The sequence below is a fragment of the Rissa tridactyla genome, chromosome 5, assembly GCF_028500815.1.
Source record: "Rissa tridactyla isolate bRisTri1 chromosome 5, bRisTri1.patW.cur.20221130, whole genome shotgun sequence".
Taxonomy (NCBI): domain Eukaryota; kingdom Metazoa; phylum Chordata; class Aves; order Charadriiformes; family Laridae; genus Rissa; species Rissa tridactyla.
The window spans coordinates 71536303-71556770 of NC_071470.1; the positions used below are offsets into that span (position 1 = coordinate 71536303).

Genomic DNA, 20468 nt, shown 5'->3' on the forward strand with positions numbered 1-20468 from the left:
CTGCTTCTTTCAGTGACAACTTTTTAGATCACTTCCATGCGGCTGTAAGTGCTAGTCTGATCGTGGGCTTCGCTGAAAACACGCTATCAAACCTTGTGATGCCTCAAAGTTCATGAGCACAATCAAATCCATTCTATCAAAGAATTTTATAAAAGTAAGTGTTAACTACTTTTGCCTATAATAAAAGCACCCGAGTGCTTGAACAGAACTGCACTTTGCCTGGATGGTGGGGGTCAGCCACCCACGCCAGCAGGGGAGTGCAGTGCTAGCCAACGCCACACTCCTTGGACTGACCTGTTTGTACACACAGAATCTCAGTCTCAAGCACTTCCCTAGAGAAACAATTACAAGTGAATACCCTGAACTCTGCAGGATAAGAACTTGTAGCTTAATTTTCTGTCTGGCATTTCTACAGTCTTTTAAGTCTCATTTTATTGAGCCACACCATATAGTAACTAATATGATCTAAAAATTGTGGAGTTTTAAAACATTAGTTAGACAATAACTAGGTTTGCCACTGTCTTCTCTTTTTATGGTTGACTTCCAATACTGTCTGATAGGAACTGCCTCATCACAGCTCTAACAGTAACAGCACTCCTTCACAGAAGCCTTAAAGATTTTTATTTTTTTGGTCTGATACCAATTCCACCCAGTGAATACCTGCCAGTAAGTACAGTACAGCAATCACAGGCTGTAACTCTTCTTCCTAAAGACTTGACTACTCCAGCAATCCAGAATGCCTGAGGCAGCTTAAAGCTCGAGTCTCTTTCAAACCCGGGACCTCCTAGTGTGACAGTTCAGCGTACCACAGTAATGGCAGCATGCCAGTAAATGTAGCCGCTGGATTTTTCAAGATTTTTGACTGCTGTGATTTACAAAGGATGTATTTCTTCTGTTTTATCTACACACCATAATTATTCTTAATTATTCCCAATGTGTTGCCTATCATACTCTGGCCTTCCTGCTATTTATTTCAATCCTTTCTTGGAAGGCCTACAGGATGAGAGTGAATCATCCAGAATAATTAAGTAAATCGGTGGTGAAAGCCCCCTTCAGAGGAGACATATCTTTTCTAAAAGTTGCTGCTTTGAGCGGAATTTAATTTACAGTAATCTTACAAATAATGATACTATTAAGGAAGTGATTTCTGCAAAACAAAAAAACATTCGGAGCTTCACACTGGAATAATGATGAAGATGAAAAGCCCATTCCTCCTGTGTAACAATCTTGTTAACCCTCTTATAGCCACAATTAGTGAAGTATTTCAGTTTATATCCTGATATTCAGCAGTGCTTATGTGAGACGCGTATTGCATTAGTGGCTTTATGCGAGGATTTCTGCAGGTTGCGTCCAGTGTGATCTTCAGGAACTAAGATAGGTTTCATTTTTCAAAAGTGACCACTAAGTTTTGGCATCTGAGTTTTTCAAGTTTCCATCTTAAGACCATCAAGGTCTAACTCTCAGAAATGCAATTTCATTTGTCACACTGAAATACAAGTTCTGGACACCTCAAAAACAAGGTTTCTTCAGTCAGAGGCCACTTTTGTAAATACTGACCTTGTCACTTCTTTTTGATTCAGTATCTATATATGAAAAATGCAACAGGAACTCTGCACAAGCCAGACACTGCTTTGATTAATTTGTATTAATAATTGGAGCTTTTAGCTTTCCATCAGGAAAGTAACCCAGAGTCCATATTACTACTAGCTTTACAAATCCCTACTACCTCATTACACCTCCATTCGCCTCATGAAAAGTAAAACTACTGCACTTTCCATCTAATAGAACTCAGCAACAAGAAAATCATTATCTGGATTTTCATGTGCTACAGATTAAAACTACGTGCCATGGACTCCAGGAAACAAAGTTCTTACCGCCTTCCTGTTATAATAGGCAAAAAATCTTCTGATTTGGCTTCAATGACTTTAAACATTACTTTCTGCAAATCTGAAATTCCCACAGCCATGTCTTCTAGCATCCCCGCTTCTTCACCTATACGAAAAGATTACAGAGGTTATTAAAGAGTAGACAGATCAGTCACTGAATAGGCCATAGCAAAGCAATATGGGGATTATATTTTCCAGTCTGTGCATCTAAAAATCACAGCCTTAAATCCACATTAAAGTAACCTACATAAAAGCAGACTGATTTTTAGAACTGCTGACAATTCTCTGTGGCCTAAATGACAACTATGAGTATTAAGCGCCTCTGAAAATCAGCCTGCTCTATATGTGCATAGAATAACCTCAGAAAAGACATTTTCCTCTATTCTGAAAGTGTTTTTAAAGACTGTCCTGCTGATGGAGGACAAAGGTTTTGAGAATAACAACAGCGAGTATCATGCAAAAGGGAGCCAGACTGCAATCTCCAAGTGAGGATCTGCAATTGCCTGTGCATTAAAGAGCTGCACAAATGCTAAATCCGTCTACTTTGGTCAAAATCTCTAATTTGGGGAAGGTTTCCAATACACGCAGTTCAAAGCATTTTGAAACATACGGCAGTTTCTGCCTCCAAATTTCCTTTTTAATACCTATCAAATGATGGCATCTGTAACAAACTAGGAATTAAACCGTTTCCAAGCTGTCTTCACATCACCAATACTGGCACAGTCAGGGCAGAGGCTGAAAGAATCACTAATTGTTTAAATCTGCTGTTTGGGTTAGCTTTATAAACCCGCCATTTTGGGTCAGGCCAAATGCCTATACAAATGGAGACAGTTTTTATTAAAACAAAAAGTTCCACCAGCCGCACTAAGGAAGGAGTCTTCTGTATTTAAGACAATGCAGTTCAGCACTCTGCATGGAATAATTAACAACTAGTGTTCTCAGAGGAACTGAGAGTAAAATATATGAGTAATTTTTGATGCAGAATCCACAACACAGTATCAATGACTTCAACTGTGCTATGATATGGAAGCCTGCTCTCTCCTAAGGATAATATTTGTTGATTCAGTCAGCCAAATTACTGGAAGCAGAACAGAGATTAAAATAAGAACCTCCTGGGATAAACTTCTGGTCTGGATGCATAAGGAACTTAGTCCAAGAACAATACTTACTATACGTACTAAGGAGTCCTTCATATTGCACAAGCAATCCAACAGTATGAAGCTGTTGTAAAAATCCTTGATCGTGTAAACCCGTGTGCAATTTGATTATAAACCCACACACCAATCCAGCAAGCTATAAAGACAGCGAAAAAATGTGAAATTAACAGATGTGCTGCTACAACATAGTTGAAATGAGGCTTGCTATTATTATACACAACAGAAGTAATATTTAGATATTTGAGAAAACAGCATAGATATTTCTGTTTAGTGACTACATAGATAATTTCATATTATATATTATTGAGGCATTTTTTGCTGTAAAAAGCAGTGAAATATTCCCTTATTTTACATTAGATAAGCTTCATTTGTTTTGTGGGGTTGCATGTTATTTACACTGACATAAGTGAGACCAGAATCTCCGCCGGCAGGCTATAAACACACAATGCTGTGAATTACAATGGATTTGAAAGCAGTTAGACACCTAATGCAACTGAATCTCCTTGGCAGTTGCACCCTCACTCCTTAATTACTTTAGGAAAAACATATAACTTAAGGGAGAAAATTAGATGAATCATTTAGAGAAAAATCTATCTGGAAACAATGATCTACAGGAGAAGATCAAAAGAACTTCAGTTATTTACCAAGAGAGGACAAGTCTGAGAAGAGACATGCTAATAGTCTTCAAACACATAAAATACTGCTACAAACTGAAAACAAATAATCTGTTCTTCATTTCCAAGGTGACCAGGAGAAAAAAAAAATACCTAGCCGGAATAGCAGCAAGGAATATTCAAGGCTAGACTTGAGAACTTCACCTATGGGTGAGGATACTGGCATATAATCTAGGAAGACTAAAAATACTTTACAGCTCCTTCTTTGTGCAAAAGGGAGATTAGGTAACCTTTCCCAGTCCATTGCAGACCTAATTCTCTGACTCAGTGATACAGTTACTATGGATTTCCATTTACTATTAATTTCTCTATCGCATTACAAAATACATAAGTGGATGTAATGGAAAATATATGAAAAAGTTGTGTTAAATTGGACAAAGAAAAAAAATCAACAAAAAAGAAAACCAAAAACACCGGCATGAATAGTATACTTAATTATAGCAACAGTAGGAGATAAGTGACAGAAGACAACATACTGCTTGACTAAAGACGATGTCTCTTCTTAGGGTCAGCATCAAACATTGTGGCAAACCACAGGCAAGTTCCTGGAGCAGAACAAATGCCATCGATTGCTTCGCCCTGGTCACCACCTCTCCCATGCAGTCCTTCAGCGTAATCACCAGGGGATAAAGCTGTTCATACCAGTCACCTAGAACAAGACAGACCATCCGTTCCAAAAGGGAAAACTTGCAGTGAAAATTCTTTCCAGAATGGAAAAAGGGCTGCAGTGTCTGTGTAGATTGTCCTATACTTTAAAACAACCCCGCAGCTCTATCCTAACCGTTGGTTGAGGGAAATGCCACCGGATAATATGCTTAGAGGTAGGACTCAAGCTTACCGCTGAGACTGGGGCTAAATCCTTGGTCTGAATCCAGCTATATCCGGAGACGGTGACATTTTAACAGACCTAACTTCTCTGTAAAATTCGCATTGAAGTGTCATAAACAGAGCACGCAGGGATACATGTGAAAACTCATTCAGCACAAGATAAACACAGTGGAGATGAAGATCTCCTGTTCTTTCCAGCACTGACAACTTGCTATCTAAACAAATGAAGTACCACAAAAAAAAATGGGGGGGGGGAGGGGGATGAGCCTATATTTAAGAAAAAGTGGATGCTGGAAGGCAAAACAAGAAGAAATAGATATCTGGAAGGATATTATCTGTTTAACGTACAGGCTGGAAAAATACTAACCTTCAGGTCACTTTCCTTCTTCTTTTTAGCTTCTCTCTATATTGTTCTCTTTAAATATTTAGAGATATTGAACTCATTATTTTTTTAGTTACTTTGAGCAGAGAGATTTAGAACTATTTTGTAATACGTTTTGCTCTGTTAAAGTATATGCTAGGAACATCAGAAAAAACAAGCTAGTGAAATGCTTGAAAAATGAGACTCCTTAATACATTACAAATGAAACAAAGTGATAACTAGGAAGGGAGGAAAATCAGAGCAGCTTACTCAAACTTGCCCAATTACCCAAGCTTTTCCTGAATTTTTCAGGATTTAATAAAATCAGACCTGCATTGTAGTTGCATATGGTTTTGCATACCCCTCTAAGCTGAGCAAATAATAATTAAAAAAATCTCACCAACCCTCAGAATCTACATCTCAGTTACATTGTTATAGTTTAAAATGAAAGAGAAATCAACACTCCAGAAGAATTTATATAAAAATAGGGAGTGTAATCAACTTAATATAGTCCATCACTGACTCATATTTTCTGTAGATTAGTGCAATTAAGAATCAATGATAATTAAAATCTGTTCAATTTAAATTGTAATTAGGTGGAAGATAGCAGCACGTTGTTTCAGGTAACATTCTCAGTCAGGCCAACGGAAGACTCATTAGTACTGAAGAAGTTCTTTAGGCAGGAAGACGTAGCTGCCTGTTTCAAAGTCAGTTTGGCTGGGATGCAGATAAATATGTAAATGAATAAAACTGTAGCCAAGAGGACTGGAGAGAACTTTGAAGGCCAGGAGAAACTGCAAAAAATATAAGGTGCAAGAAAGAGGAAACAGGAACAAGGACAGATCAGTCACAGAGAACAACTTGGATTCCTTTGCAAATAATGTCTTTGTGGTCAAACGACGCGTTTTAGCACAGTCATACATATTTAAGTGTGAGTAATACAGATTGAAAAACCGTTCCCTGGAAAACGGCAGTTATGAAGTTGGAGCCATTGTGAACAAAACAGAACATAAGCCATCCCCAGTTTCATGTTCCAGCAAAAAAGAGGTGAATTTATACATGCCATTGACTAGGAGAGTGCTGATACACTGCATGCCAAGGTCTGGTGTACACGTTTTAAAGAGACTACTGAAAAAAAATGGAGAGCTTGCAGAGGAGAGGTACAAAGATTTAGAGTTTAATCTCCTTAAGCCTATGAAAAAGGCTGAGCAGCAACTTGATTTCCCCTCTCCATGAGGAGAAAATAACAAGTACTAACAGGGATGTTTATTCTAGGGAATAAAAGCAAAAGAACAACCAAAGGTCGGAGGCTGCTGTGAGACAGTCAAATTTAGAAATAAGGTACACAACAAGGTGTGACATTACTGGAAGTCGGACTAGACAGACCAGACAATCTAAACTCTCCTATCGAGTCTTAAATTGTAGTACTTTATTAAATTAATCAATAAATAAATGTCAAGGAAAGCAACTGCAGCAGAATAAAATCAAAAGATGTAATGCATACCAAACCAGTGAACAGGGCTGTATGTGATTAGAATGGAGTTCGTTGTCTGCTTCTGTTTTGAGCAAATAATGAAAAAGATCATATCTGGCCACTTTAAAGTAGACATCAAGGTACAGCTAATAAACATCTGTTCCACTTTCATGGGAAAGCAGAGCTGGATACAGACACAGCCAAGGATCCTGTAAGTACAGTGACAGCCAGGGCAAGGGAGAAAAAGCTGAATTTCTAGAATTAGCCACACTTCGTGAACCTGCTATTACAATTTTAGTTTACGTGGATAGGGCTAAAGAGCTTTACTGATACTCTTTTCCATAAAAGAGGGGGTCACATACTGTCCATAAGACACATAACACTTGGATCTGTTTCTACTGAGCGGCCACTTAACCACTCAATCTGCGCTGTGTATTTCTGCTCCTTTATGAACGTAACTTTGTATTTGTCCTTACTGAACTGCATCTGAATACTTCAGTGCTCCATTTTATCAAGATCCATTCTAATCCTGCTCCCGCATCATCCATATTTCATAAGCCAAGTCAGTAATGAAAATATTGAATAATACCGGACCCGGAACAAATGTAAGTGGATTCTACTTCGTGCAGCCCTCCAGATTGGCAGTAAACAACTGATAACTACCTTCTCTTATGATTTTCCAAATTATTTTGCACATACCTTGTAGTAGCTTCAAAATCATTTTCTCACAAGGATTTTTTGGGGGAGACTACATATTTGGAATACTAACTTACTAAGATAAATAATTTTTGTCAGTCGTAGTTGCATTAAGAAGGACTTTGATGATTTGAAATTCTCAAGACCATTTTTTTCATTAAAGGACATTCATGCTAAATATATGAAAAATAAATCCTATTGAGTATTTAATGTCCTAAAGAATACAGAGCTTTTCTTGCATATGCATTTTGTTTTGTAGAAAACAATAAAAACTGTAAGTTTGTAGGAAATCTTACCCTAATGACTGAGGAAAGATAAATTGTTTTATTATAGACTATTAATAGAATTGTACTTGACAAAAGGAAAGAAGACAAAATTACACCCTCATGTGATTAAGTTATCCATAACAATCTTCTACTCCTTGCTCACACTGGAAATTCTTGTTTACAATTAGTAAGGATGTCCGATCCCCAGAAGGTGGAGCTAGTTAGCAAATCTAAGAGGGGGCTTGCATCGTTTCTTGAAAACAGTATATTTATGAATGGACTAGTATATTCTCGTGTTTATCCTTCTATTTTAAAGCAAGTTTAGCGTGTTAAGATCAAAATAAGAGGTGTATCTCAGACTGAGGTCTTGGAAGAAACAACTCTACAAAAAAACCCTATATAGCTGCTCAATCTTTGGTCTGTTAAAATCGCCATATGTCACTCGTTATGCAGGATATCTTGTTGCAAACACTGCAGCAAGAATATAAACATTAACAGTGCACAAGGCTCCAAACACTCATCAGAAGCACACACTTATAGCAAATACTGCAGCTTTTAAGTTGCTCCTTGAAACTGAAAAGCACTGTAAAACTGAAGTTTGTGAAACCAAAAAAAAAAAAGCATTTTATTTGGAAGCTTACAAGTAAATTCAGTAGAATTTGGAAAATAATTTTTTCTTGTATGCAAGGTATAAATATGGAATACTAATAAAATTCATAAAGAGGTATTATTTGTAAAGGGAGCTTTAAAATCCCAGTCTAAATTCAGGTTTATATTATCCTGACCTAACTTGCCACAACATTGCTGATACGCAAGGCTACTGTGTGGTTACGAGCTACTGCTTACGTGTCTAAAAGAGTTTGGAGAGAGGTACAAGGTGCCCTACAACTCCTCCTTCATGAAAAAACTGGCAGTCAGCTCACAGTCAGTTGTTGCTGGAAAGACGACACAGGGGGCCCACCATGGCTCAGGACCTCTAGTCCTACAGAGACTGATGACACCTTTGTAGAATTCACTTCAAGGACTTACACGAGTACCTTTTAAGTTACAAGTGCAAGATTTGCGTCCTCTACACAGTGGAAAAAGAGGGAAGAATTAACTGAATAAGCAATCATCCCCAAAAAGACATTAGAAGCAAGAATGGAAGCAACAAGGAGACAACATGATGGCTGTTAGGTTGCTAAAATGACAAGGGCAGCCTGTCCTGTTTGGAATATTTAGCATCCAAACAAAAGAGTCAAAGCCTACTAATGAAGCAGGGAAATGCAATTCAAAAATTGTGCTAGTCAGCCACTAGAAAGGAAATTAAAACAAGGAATAAAAGCCAAGCACATTAACATGGAAAATGGAGGGATGAAATTAAAAGAAGCAGTATCACCACAATGCAGTTAGTGTAAGATTAAAACAAGAGTATGTGCAGCAAAGCATTGAGTAAATACTCCACTTACATTGCTAACAGAGTGTTGTGGGAGTTCAGTTTATGACAGGATTTGCCCTTTGCTTGCTGGAAAATGCCCTTCAGTCCCATGTTCTCTTAATCAACACGCCTGCCCAGGCAAATGACCTGCTTAGCACCCAACTAGTCATTTCTACATGCTAATATTCAAGTTGCAATATGTCAAACTCCATGTTAAATTTGATAAAGTTTGACAGAAAAGCAAGCTCCTGCTCTTTTCAAAGACAGGCCCATTGAAGTGCTTATTAAGATGTGCTAGTAATCAAACAGGAAAAGGCCTAAGGCTTTGGATTAGCACTCACTCCTATCTCGTTTTGCCCTGGCGACACAGAAAAAAGTCACTTGTGTCACTGCTGTCTGCACCACCTAAAAATCAGTGTATATCTTTGATGGCTTCAAGTCACCTCAAAATATAAATGGTATTAAGTTAAAAACTAAATATGGAATTAAAAGTAGAAGAAAGCATAACGTCATACTCTTAAAGGAACAGAGTATGTATGGGAATGAATGTAACAGCAACTATCCACGATTTAGAATCACAGAACAGTTTAGGTTGGAAGGGACCTTAAAGATGATCAAGTTCCAAGCCCCTGCCCTGGGCAGGGACACCTCCCACTAGACCAGGCTGCTCAAAGCCCCATCCAGCCTGGCCTTGAACACCTCCAGGGACGGGGCATCCACAACTTTTCTGGGCAACCTGTGCCAGTGCCTCACCACCCTCACAGGAAAGAATTTCTTCCTAATATCTAATTCTAAATCTCCCCTCTTCTGAATTTATTTTTTTAAGGGAGGTTTAAAAACTGACTTAGTTCATGTATTCAACTTTGCACCATAAAAAGGTCAGCTTCCTACTTCATCTTGCCGCTCAGCTTTTGGAGTTCAGTTTAACTCAGTATGAGGCCTCAGCTCTTTGAGAAAGGAGGAGGTTTTAGCTCATAATTCTGCAGCATTTCTCACAGGAACACCAAAACCCTGCAAAAGTCTTCCTGGTATTTCTGCAGTTAATATAATAGCAGTCTACTTCGCATAGTTTGAGTGTCCAGAAAAACAAATTTGAATTCTTGGGGATATATTATTGTAATTCTCTGAGATTTTCTATACTGTTGCATGAATTAATAGTGAAAATGGAAACCATCTAATCATACCAGTATCTCAGCAGCTTTAGTCACAATGAAAACAGAAAAAGACGACAACAGCAATAACAGACGTAAAGCTGAGGAAATTTAATATACTCAAAACATAGGAGTAATGGATAAACCTTGCTATAGAAGCGTTGTGCAACTAAATATTCTGATGTCTTGTTTAAAAAATAGGTTTTTTGGCTACATATAGCCTAGTTAAGGACCCTATCAAAAAGAGAAGGATGATATAAAAGTAAGAAGGAAAAGAGAAAAAAAAAAGTGCAGAAATAGAGTTGATGCAAAGACAAGCTTAAGAGGACAGGAAAGAAAAATGCGAGGAAAAGGAAGGGAAGCGAAAGTTGCAGAAGTGTTTTTGTTTCCTCAAAATAAATAGTGTCTGCTACTCAAGCGAACACAGACCAAGGGAGAATTTTTCATCTTCCTGACTAAATGATAATTTACAGTAAAAGCTCTTCTTCTGAAGATGCAAACAAAATGAGAACACAGTTTTATTTCACATTTCTACCAGCATTGCATTGGGAGGGATGCACTGAAAGGATACAGTGTCCATCCCTACATCACTGAAAGACAAAAAGGTTTAATCTAGACTTATACAGTCCCCACCAGCTATCAGGTTATTCAAGAAAAATTAACCCACGTATGCCCGTAGCAATGTGGCTATGAACAGATGTTTTGAAATATGGCAGCATTCCCCAGGTGCTCTTTGCTATCGATGCTGAAGGTCACCATTGGCCAATTCATCTGCCCAGCAACACAGTTTATGATTCCGTAATTCACTTGAGGCAAAATCCAGGTGCAATCAGGCTGCCAACTCATATTGTTTGAGATAATGTGGTGGATTTTGTATGTAGCAAATTAGGGAGTACTCACCCAGAGCCAGTGGAGGAATGGCTGGGTGATAGTTGTGACGGTGCGGTACAAGGAGCAGATGGAAACAACAGCCTCTTTAAGCAGCACAGCTAAACATGGGGATCTGTCAGGGGCTGTGTAAGCATAAGAGCAAACTACTGTGTTTCACTGGCACCTCTAATGCTGCAGGACAGACTTTCACATTCTGACTCCCATGGAAAATGAAAAGGCAAAAATAAAAAGAATTTAATGTTGTCAAATAGTTCTCCAAGGCAAACCAGCCTAGAGTTAAAATAATAAAAAGACACCCCTCTTTAAAATCCATCTGCTCTTCCTGATTTATCCTGTAGAGAAATCATAATCCTGCCACTGATGAAACCATAGCATGTTACCTTGGTAACTGATAACTCAAATTCAGTCTTAAGAATACACTCAAAGGTCATATTGCACAAAAAGTTAGGCTAAGGAAGGTATAATTCATGTTGAAAGGTAAGTACAAGAAAAAAGTGCCACCGATATTTCTGATTACAAAGATTCCATACAATAAATATAAGCACGTTGGGGAAAAAAAGGATAAGATCACACGATGTCAACACTGAGACTGCAAATAAAAACTATCTTAGGAAGCTCTGAATATACATTATGACAACATCTATACTTACAGGAATGTGCTATTGCTCAAAACCATCAAATTATTGTCATAACATTTTCTACCATGTGTGCATTCTTTGACATCTTTTTCATTGTTATATGCGTGAAAAAGAATTGTATTAAAGCAGTTAGGTTCACTAATATAAGCAAACATTTCATCTCATGCTTTAGGGAATACTTTTCAATGTTTTGGTCAAAACCATGGTTATTCCCCATTTTTCTTACTAATGGCAGCACAACTTTTCTTTGGATCAACTCCAGCACTGAAGCAGTTTCAGACTCAAAAATCTATCTGTGCCCAGACATTTGCAGTGTTAATTAAATAGATTATGCTCAAATTATGGTATAATATACAATCGTCAGATATGGCAAGCTTTTCATATATGTAATGCTTGTGAATTTTGTGTAGCATAAAATTCTGTAATTTTAGAAACGTAACTATGGGTGTAAACACAGTATGATTTTATATCTAGGAAAACGTTATGAACCCATACAACCAGGCTTCAGATATAAAATGGAGCAGAATAAAGGCAGAATCTATAACCCTAAACTTAGAATCTCAACCTCTATGTAGGTGCTTCATGGTGCATTCTCAGGGCTTCATGTCAAACTTAAGAGAGGGAGGTGCAGAGGAAAACAAACATATAAAACCACACTCTCACAGCGAAGTGAAGCATGAAAAATTATGGCCCCAAAGGTTTTGAAAAACCATTAGGCAACCACGTTTGGCACACACCTGGACGGGTCTTCAGAAAGCTCCATCTTTTAAGTCCTATAAAAGAAAGCAATTTTAAAACACCTCCCTTTCTACGTGACCTTGAAAGTAGCCCTATAAGCTGTCAAAGACACTGCATGATGCTCTCATGAAAACATCATTAGGAAATTATGTCTTCCTCAAAAAGCTGAACATGAAAACAAAGCCATCTGCCCCACAAATCTCCTGCAGTTCCCATGTGATGGTGTGTTGCAGAACACTCAGCACAACTCAACAGAAGCACTGACTCTGCTCTCACAGAAGGGCACTTGCACTGATTCAAGAGAAATAGGGAAGGCCCTCAAATGAGGGAAAAAGACAAGAATTTATTTCGGTGCCGTAACATCTTGATATTTTTTGTGTCCTTGGCCTGTCAGCTCCAGAAGGCAAGTCCTCATCTGAATGAAACACATCTATAATTTTCTAACCGTTACAATTATCATTATTGCTTAGCAAGAGGTACCTTTCATTCTATTTGATGACTACTTTTTATAGTACTTAAAAGGAAGTAACTTTTAAGTTTCTTTGGCTTTGTGAGCTAAAAGCTCTAAGCAATATTTCATTTGCCTGGGTAGGGTGTGTGCCTGGATCAAAGGTAGCAGCACACTTCTTTTGTAACTACAATCAAAGACTCAAACGGACCGGTTAAATACATTTCACGGCTTATACAGAATAACAGAAGTCAGGAGGCTGAAGAGAGCGAAGGAAAATCTGTAAACATTCACGTTGCTAAGCATGTCAGAAGGCATCCAAAAAGAATTATCCTAAATCATGACTTTTTTCAGACTGGGGAAGGAGGGGGAAACCTGAAGTTTTGCTCCATAATTATGGACTACAGATAAAAAACAGTACATGCGTTTCCATGTATACACATACAAATGCACTGCAGCAACTTGGGGGAAGTTTGTGTGAAAGTGTCCTACTGCTTTACCTGCAAAACATTGCTAACAGACATACTGGATTTCTGCTTACAATAACAGAAAAACCTATTAGTACCAGGGGGAAGAGAAGGGAATTACACACAAGAACAAATATTCAATTTTGTTCTTTTAATCAAAATCAGTGTGCTTGGGCTCACTTTCTAAAGATTTGATCAAGTTGACAACTACACCTACCTCACTGTTGAATATCTGTACCTTCTTATCTGAAAAAGGTCTGAAAAACGTAGAAAGTTAACTGTGTGGATACTTTGTACCTGCAAACAAAGATAATATCGTATCTCTCTCTAACATTATAGGGATACTTGCCTGCTAGATAGAAACTCAGAGAAGCAAACAGGTAAGAAATACTCTGGTGTCTGGACTATTCATACAAAAACAAGCCCAACACATCTAGCACTGAAAACAAGAATTCCAGTATGCCAGCACAAATCTCTCATACTGGTAAAGATGCTGTTGTTGCAGCTGCATTAAAAATCAATAGTACAACCAAAATCTGTTGCACAAAACTCAGCAGTACTACACAAATAATATATAGCTAAAAACCAGTTTAATTCTTGTTATGTAAGAAATGACAAATGAGTTTTCTCATAACTTCAGAACTCTTGATATAAAATTATGACATTAAAATCTGAGGGGTGAACAGAGCATGTGAAGGAAAACATAGGATAAAATACACAATTGAAAAACACAGCCAAAATTACACAAAGCTTCATGAAATAAAGTGGTTGTACGGGGGTTGTGTGTTGTGTTTTTAACTGGAGTGTGGCAGAAGAGTTGGTTCTGATTTCCTTATATTTGGACTACCATCATTATCACTAAGGAGCTGTTTCATTTGTTGCAACATGCTTGCATATCAGAAAGTCTCGTCAGAGTTATGAAGCAGATCTCATCCACGCTTAGAGAAAGCAACAAGGAATGTAGCCATCGGAGAAGATAAGAAGATTTAGCAACATGGACCTGCTGTGGACAAAGTTCTCTTCACACCATCTCATGGAATCACTCTAATTAGCCTTCAGTATTGACACAGATTGACAACTGTATTCAGGGAAAAATGAATCTTAGCAAATCAGAAAACAGAAATCGGTATATCACATCAGAAAAGTGGAAGAGAATGACGCTGAAACAGAATGTTCACCTTCCCTTACAAGTTTCTTATGGGGTAAGACACGCTCCAGCTTTTTTTTCTCAAAATGTTATATTCAAGTAAAATCTAAAATAAATGAAACTACATCAACCTTCAAAGGAAAACACTGTGGTTTCAAAAGGTTTTCATTGTAGCACAAAAAAATTGATCATGGCAAGCCATTTGAGCACACAATGGAGCTGTAATTTGATAAATAGCCTTCCATCATTCAAAGCTACACCTGTGCAAAACCTCACTATCAGCACTCTCATCAAATATGCTATTGACTCTTCTATATATCATTTTTCTGTGACTTTTTCCATTTTTATTTACTGTAGTCAATGATTAAAAAAAAAAGTTCCTTACCGCCTGTATGCAACACCTTGCAATCTGCTGCTGAAGGGTCATTTTCACTCTCTTTACTGTTGCTGACGTCTTTTTCAAGCAGTCTGTCCACCATGGCAATAACGCAGTTTAAACTCTTCCCCACATTGGCCCACACTCTGTCCTGAAAAGAGTATAATTATCACTGCACATTACTGAAGAAGAAAAAAAGAGACAATACTAACTTCTTATTAACACCTTAAAGCGGAGACAGAGATGTCCAAATTACTAGAAATATTACTAGAAATATAAGGTGTCAGCATACTACCATTTTTCTCATTCTTCAGCCTACTACCAGCTTAAGCCTGCAATGTAAATGACGGAACTGAAACTGGGTTTTTCATACACTGTGCTTCAAACCCTATACGAAAATGCATGCAAAGTTTCAGGTCCAATGACAAGGAACTGAGCAGTTTGTTTATTTGAAATAATACAGTAGGAGCGTAGACATTCAAAGCCTCGCCAAATCAAATCTCATGTGCAACTGCCAGTTTTGCCATAGTACTTGACAATCTCTTTTTGATGATTTAACATACCCTCTATTTTATCATGACTTACTCTGTTAAGGTGAACATAAAATTAAAGGACTAGAATTAGAAACTTGCTATCATGACATGTTTATTAGGTAACACAATCTCGATTTCATTCTTAACCTCTCACACAAACTGCGACCATCACACTTAACTGAGTTTATAATAAATATGAGAATTACAGAAGTAATAGAGCTATCGAAGAAATTCTACGCAAGTGGAGAACAAAAGAAATAATGTGAAATGAAAGAAAGAGCCGTTATGGAACAGAGATACAGGAAGGGTCCTTCAGGTGCTGGATGCTGCAGAAACCAAAGCTCTTGCACCTACTTTTGTGGGGCTGAATAAGAAAAAGGAGAAAAAGGCAAACAGTACAAGAAATGAGGCTGTACAAAAGTCAAGGCAATCAGACTAAAACCAAAACATCACAAACTCACAAAAAATGTGTTTTAATGCTGAGTCATTCTGAAATTAATGCAGAGTAACCAGAGTTTGCTTGAGGGTCAAAAATGGGAAGATAATTTCACTGCTCCTCTTTCTACCTTATAATAGCCAGAAGCATTATGCATACATCAGGCCTTGAGGCATAAAAACAGAGTTGCAAGAGACAAGAAAAGAGGTTAAAGAAAACTGAAAACTCAGAGAAATACCATAGTTCCATATAAATGGTAACACTTGGAAGTTGGGTGAAGGCAAAGTTAGAACTACCACGAAGACAAACATTTAATCTAAGATTTATTTTTAACTATATGACACACTTAGGCCATTATCCTGACTAGAGCGGATCTGATCTTTCCCTGTTCTCTCCACTTAATGGCACACCCTGTGACAAGCGGGCATCCTGCCCTGAGGGACATGACACAGGCCTGCAGACAGCAGCCTGCACCTGCTCAATCTGTACAGCAACACAGCTGCCCAGACCCGATTCCTGGAAAGATCTTGTAGGGCTGCCTTAAGGACAAGGGAGCATTCAGTGTTACAGGTGGGTGGATGTGGAAACTACGGCTTCATCCTCTCCCCAGATAAACCCATGCCTTAATCATACTATGGAAAAGCTATTGTTGATTTAGAAGAGGCAAAAAGCTGGTCACTCTTATGCAGAACTGCATTTAATCCACAAATTTTATTATTTTTAAGTACTGCTGCACTTTTAAGTACAATGCAACATGTGGAAATATCTTCACCTGTACGCCTGAAACAAACCATTAGACACATGACTATCTGATATTCACATGTGTAGATACAATTTAAAGCCAAATATCTGATATTCACATGTGTAGATACAATTTAAAGCCAAATATCTGATATTCACATGTGTAGATACAATTTAAAGCCAAAGACAGAGGACAGGTATAGATTCCTTCAAAAGTTCATCCTGTATGTACCTCAAGCGTTCCTGAAAAATATTTAGAATATGGGTGAAATGATTGATTTCCACCGCCCACAACTATTGTTTTGGGGAGAAGGATTCTACGAAGAGCAATGAAACACTGCAAATAGTAAAAATTCTAGCCCGAAATAGCTGCGAGGTTTACCAGAGTAGCAGGGAATTTCAGTCTTTCTAGTCACTGGAGTTGCTGAGGTATAGGAACTCAAGCTGCTCAGCGTGGCTGCAGCAACGTAATTTCCCTTCCTCCCTCTGTTGGGGGAGTTTAATCCCAACACAAAGAGCGTTAAACTCTTAATGAGCATCTGGAGTTATTGCACAAGCAACACAAATATGAGCCCTTGTTTCACTTTGGAAAGAACGCTTTTCTCTTTTCAAACCAACTATTAACCCAGCATCAAGATGATGTCTATACAATATTCACATAAACATTCCCCGAGGGTTTAGAAGCAAAATTCATCAACATCTGTTGACGGAAAGCTCACTCTTATTATTGTATATCTGGCTTTTTTACAGATGGGCAAGTGAGAGGGAGCAAGGGCTTTGGCATCACGAAGCTGGGCACTTTTCTTAGGAAACTTAAAAATAAACCTGTAAAATAATTGTCTTCATCCACCCAATTCAAAAAATGTAATTAATTTCCATCCACTGTGAAAATATTACTAAAAGGCAATTCAACTCCCTCATTTCAGAGAGCAGGCGTGGAAACTATTTTCTTGTCATTGCACCTGACTGGATGTCATCCTCCTAAGCACTGCACAGCGGAGCCCCAGAGCCTGTCTTTTTGTTTTTACAGGATTCTCAGGCTTTCTAAATTCACTACAGAGCTCCTCAGTCATCTCTTGTCCTTCCATATACACCACTACATTTGCGTGCTTTACTTGTGCCAAGTATCACACAGCAACCACATTCCCCAGTGCTCTGAAGATACGGTGTCTCCTTCATGCGGGTTGATAGACATATACTAACTTAAGGTGCTTTTGAAGTATGCTCATAGATAACGCAAATAACTAATGTGCATGATTAACACCCTCTTGTGATGCGACAGTGCTTTGGAATGGAATATATCATACACAGGTCAGTATTTCAGACCCGCGCCCAAGTACCGTGTCAGGATTTGCACACAGCTTATTGGAAATGCCATTTTATCTGTCCTTTGTAGCTCCAAACACATTAACCAGTCAGTCAGAAATGTAGAGCAGAAACGTCTCCAAGTGGCAATGGGCCCACCTTTTCTTGTATTATACATGACAACATGCTGTGTTCCCTCCTGCAGGGAGGTTCTAGGATAGCAGAAGCAGCTGGCAAGAGGAGAAGAGAATATCTACCCAGAGGCACTGTAAAACTCTCAAGTTAAATATTTTTCCTTCAACGGTAATGCCTACTGCCTACGTGCAGTGCACCAATATAAATACTGCTGTCAGCTATTCTGGGATGAACATTTGTACTTGGTATCAAAGAAGAGAGGTGCAACACAGTATTGCTATTGAGAAGGTGGCTTTTTGGAAAATACTGGTCACTCAGTGAAAGGGCACTCTTCAGTTAAGAAATTGGGAGTTATTCCTTAAAGGTATATTTGGATGCCAGGGAAGGGGGTGGATCTCACCTAGTTTTTAAACGCTGCCTTGAATTCACTTTTGTGATGGTGGTTAAGATAATGCAGTCATTGGAAGTGGAAGGAACAGGGTCAGCTTAGAGAGTTGTTGGATGTCACTGATTTAGATTTTGGGCAAAATTAAAATTGAAATTCCAATTGTAAAATGCAACTCTAACACTTATTAATAGCGGGAGGGGGACACACCCCAACACTGTGCATACAAAGCAATGTATCGCAAAGTTTTTCTCCTTTATAGTTGACTTTCAGAGTAAACTAAGCATTTTTTCAAATTTTACATGTGATTATTCTTTCTTTTTTCATCATGCTAATGACAATTTGATCATTAAAGGCTGCATTATTCATTCCCGCCATTGAGAGAAAGAACTGAAAAATAATGGAAGCCTACTCTTTCAAATTTACAAAAAACCAAAATTTCTCTAAGATTTATACTGCCTCACGTTTGACAGTGACTCTGACTCAGTTTAACTCTGAAAATACTTAAAGATACACTTAATTTCAATCAAGCAGGTAATCTTACTAATTCAGTGGAAAAAATAGGTAGACTTCAAAATAATGTGCTTATATGTTTTAATAGATGAGGACCAAGCACCCAGTAGAAACAAAATTTTTAAAAATTCAATAATGAAATACAGTAAAGCTAGCTTCCCTGCAGAGACAGAAGTACTAAATTAAAACACAACTGGCACAAAAATTCTATTTCTCCAATGCTCCGTTTTAACAAATCTATTGTGATATTTATTTTCCTGAATGTTTCAACAGTTGGAAACAAATATTTTGGCTTTCATTTCAAGGAAAGAAGAACCATTCTAGCCCCTCAGGTTGTTGAGAAAACATGAAAAAGTGAATTCAAAGTTCTAAACTCAGAACACAAATAAAAGAATGAGTTATTTATTTATTGTTTAAATCTCATGACTATTCAATGCATGGGGTTGGAGATAATTATCTTTTCTGTAGAATAAATAGATTCTTCTTCCCTTATTTGTGATATGGATAAAAATCACAGTTCAGGTGCAAGCACTGTGGCTCACACATGTTATTAATTATTTACAATAGAGATTAATATGCTGGCATCCTTTACGTTTATGAGAATACAGGGATGAACTGAAAGTATGAGCCTGAACTGAATAAAAATAGCTTGAGTTCAGGGTCTATATAACAAAGAAGCAGATCTATTATGAACACATCCACCAAAATAATTAATGTATAAAATCTCAGCCATATAAATAATACATATCTTTGAAAGATATGCTAAGAATGTTAAAATCTAAAAGCCATGATTCATTCTTTTATGCAATCTCAGACTTCCTCTAAGAACAGAGTTTAAGGGAAAACAGCTCTGTTTTGCTAAGGATTAATTCATGTGTATTTAAACTATTTATATTCAGTCTTAGGGGAAAAACAAAACAAAAAAACCCTCTCCTCATAATAGTGTATGCCATTCCAGTCTCCTTACATCTGCCTAACTAGCAAAAAGAACTCAAGTAAGAGCAAAGAAAGACTATTTTCCTGTCTGGGCAAGCAGATACTCATCATCCTCACTGTTATATGCACAACCAAGCAGTCACGTAGAAGCACACTGTACTTAAGAAAATTCTTTCAAGTTAGTTTCAAAATATACAATGCATCTGAAAAATATTAGTTCACGGTTTTGCAGTCTTTCCCCCCTCCTCCCCCCTACAATAAAATGTACACTTAGGGCTTGTATTTGTTTATGCTGATTTGTAGGGTTTAGGATTGCATACCAACGAAGAAATTCTGACTACTTACCCACTCTTCCTCATCATACTCGGAATGATGGGGTATAGAGTCCTGTCTTTTAATCTGAGAAGGATGGTCCTGATGCTGTAAATCGCCCCCCTCCTCTGCGCTGTTCCTAGGCACGGCTGGTTTCTTAAGGGGACAGCCAGGCCGGGCCGTGTATAGTGCTAAAAGGGCACTTCTGACCAGCTGATCCTTAAATGCGTGCACAAATAACTCTGTCTAGAAAAAAAACACAAATGAATGAAAAGGTTAGACCAAAGAATGCAATACTGCAACATAGCTATTATAACACTAAATTACCCTTAGGCAGAGTGGATATTTGTTTCAGGCCAGCCTGAGAAGCAGAAAACAAAGTAGACCAACAAATAATGAGGAAAAAAATCAAGGATTTTTGGGACATCATCACATTCTACAATCCCATTGTTCTAAAGATTAACACAAAAGTACAGTATCTGTCATAGAGATCATCATCTTTTCACACAATCCTATTTTATTAGAGTTTCAAATTTTGCCTGCAGAGACGAGTCTCT

At 37.9% G+C, this 20468-nt stretch overlaps 1 protein-coding gene across 6 annotated transcripts in view; it reads right to left on the reverse strand.

The window, feature by feature from the left end:
* The window catches only part of INPP4B (inositol polyphosphate-4-phosphatase type II B), a 497007-nt gene that overhangs the window by 148670 nt on the left and 327869 nt on the right, over window positions 1–20468 (reverse strand). For all 6 annotated transcript variants that reach the window (XR_008466520.1, XR_008466517.1, XR_008466521.1 and 3 more), the window contains 5 exons: window positions 19945–20157; window positions 14625–14766; window positions 4194–4366; window positions 3056–3179; window positions 1875–1992 (listed from right to left, as the gene is read on the reverse strand). Coding sequence is in view for 1 of the 6 variants with exons in the window: in XM_054201960.1 (XP_054057935.1) it covers window positions 1875–1992; window positions 3056–3179; window positions 4194–4366; window positions 14625–14766; window positions 19945–20157 (770 nt within the window). In the remaining 5 variants the exon portion in view is untranslated. The remainder of the gene's footprint in view (window positions 1–1874; window positions 1993–3055; window positions 3180–4193; window positions 4367–14624; window positions 14767–19944; window positions 20158–20468) is intronic.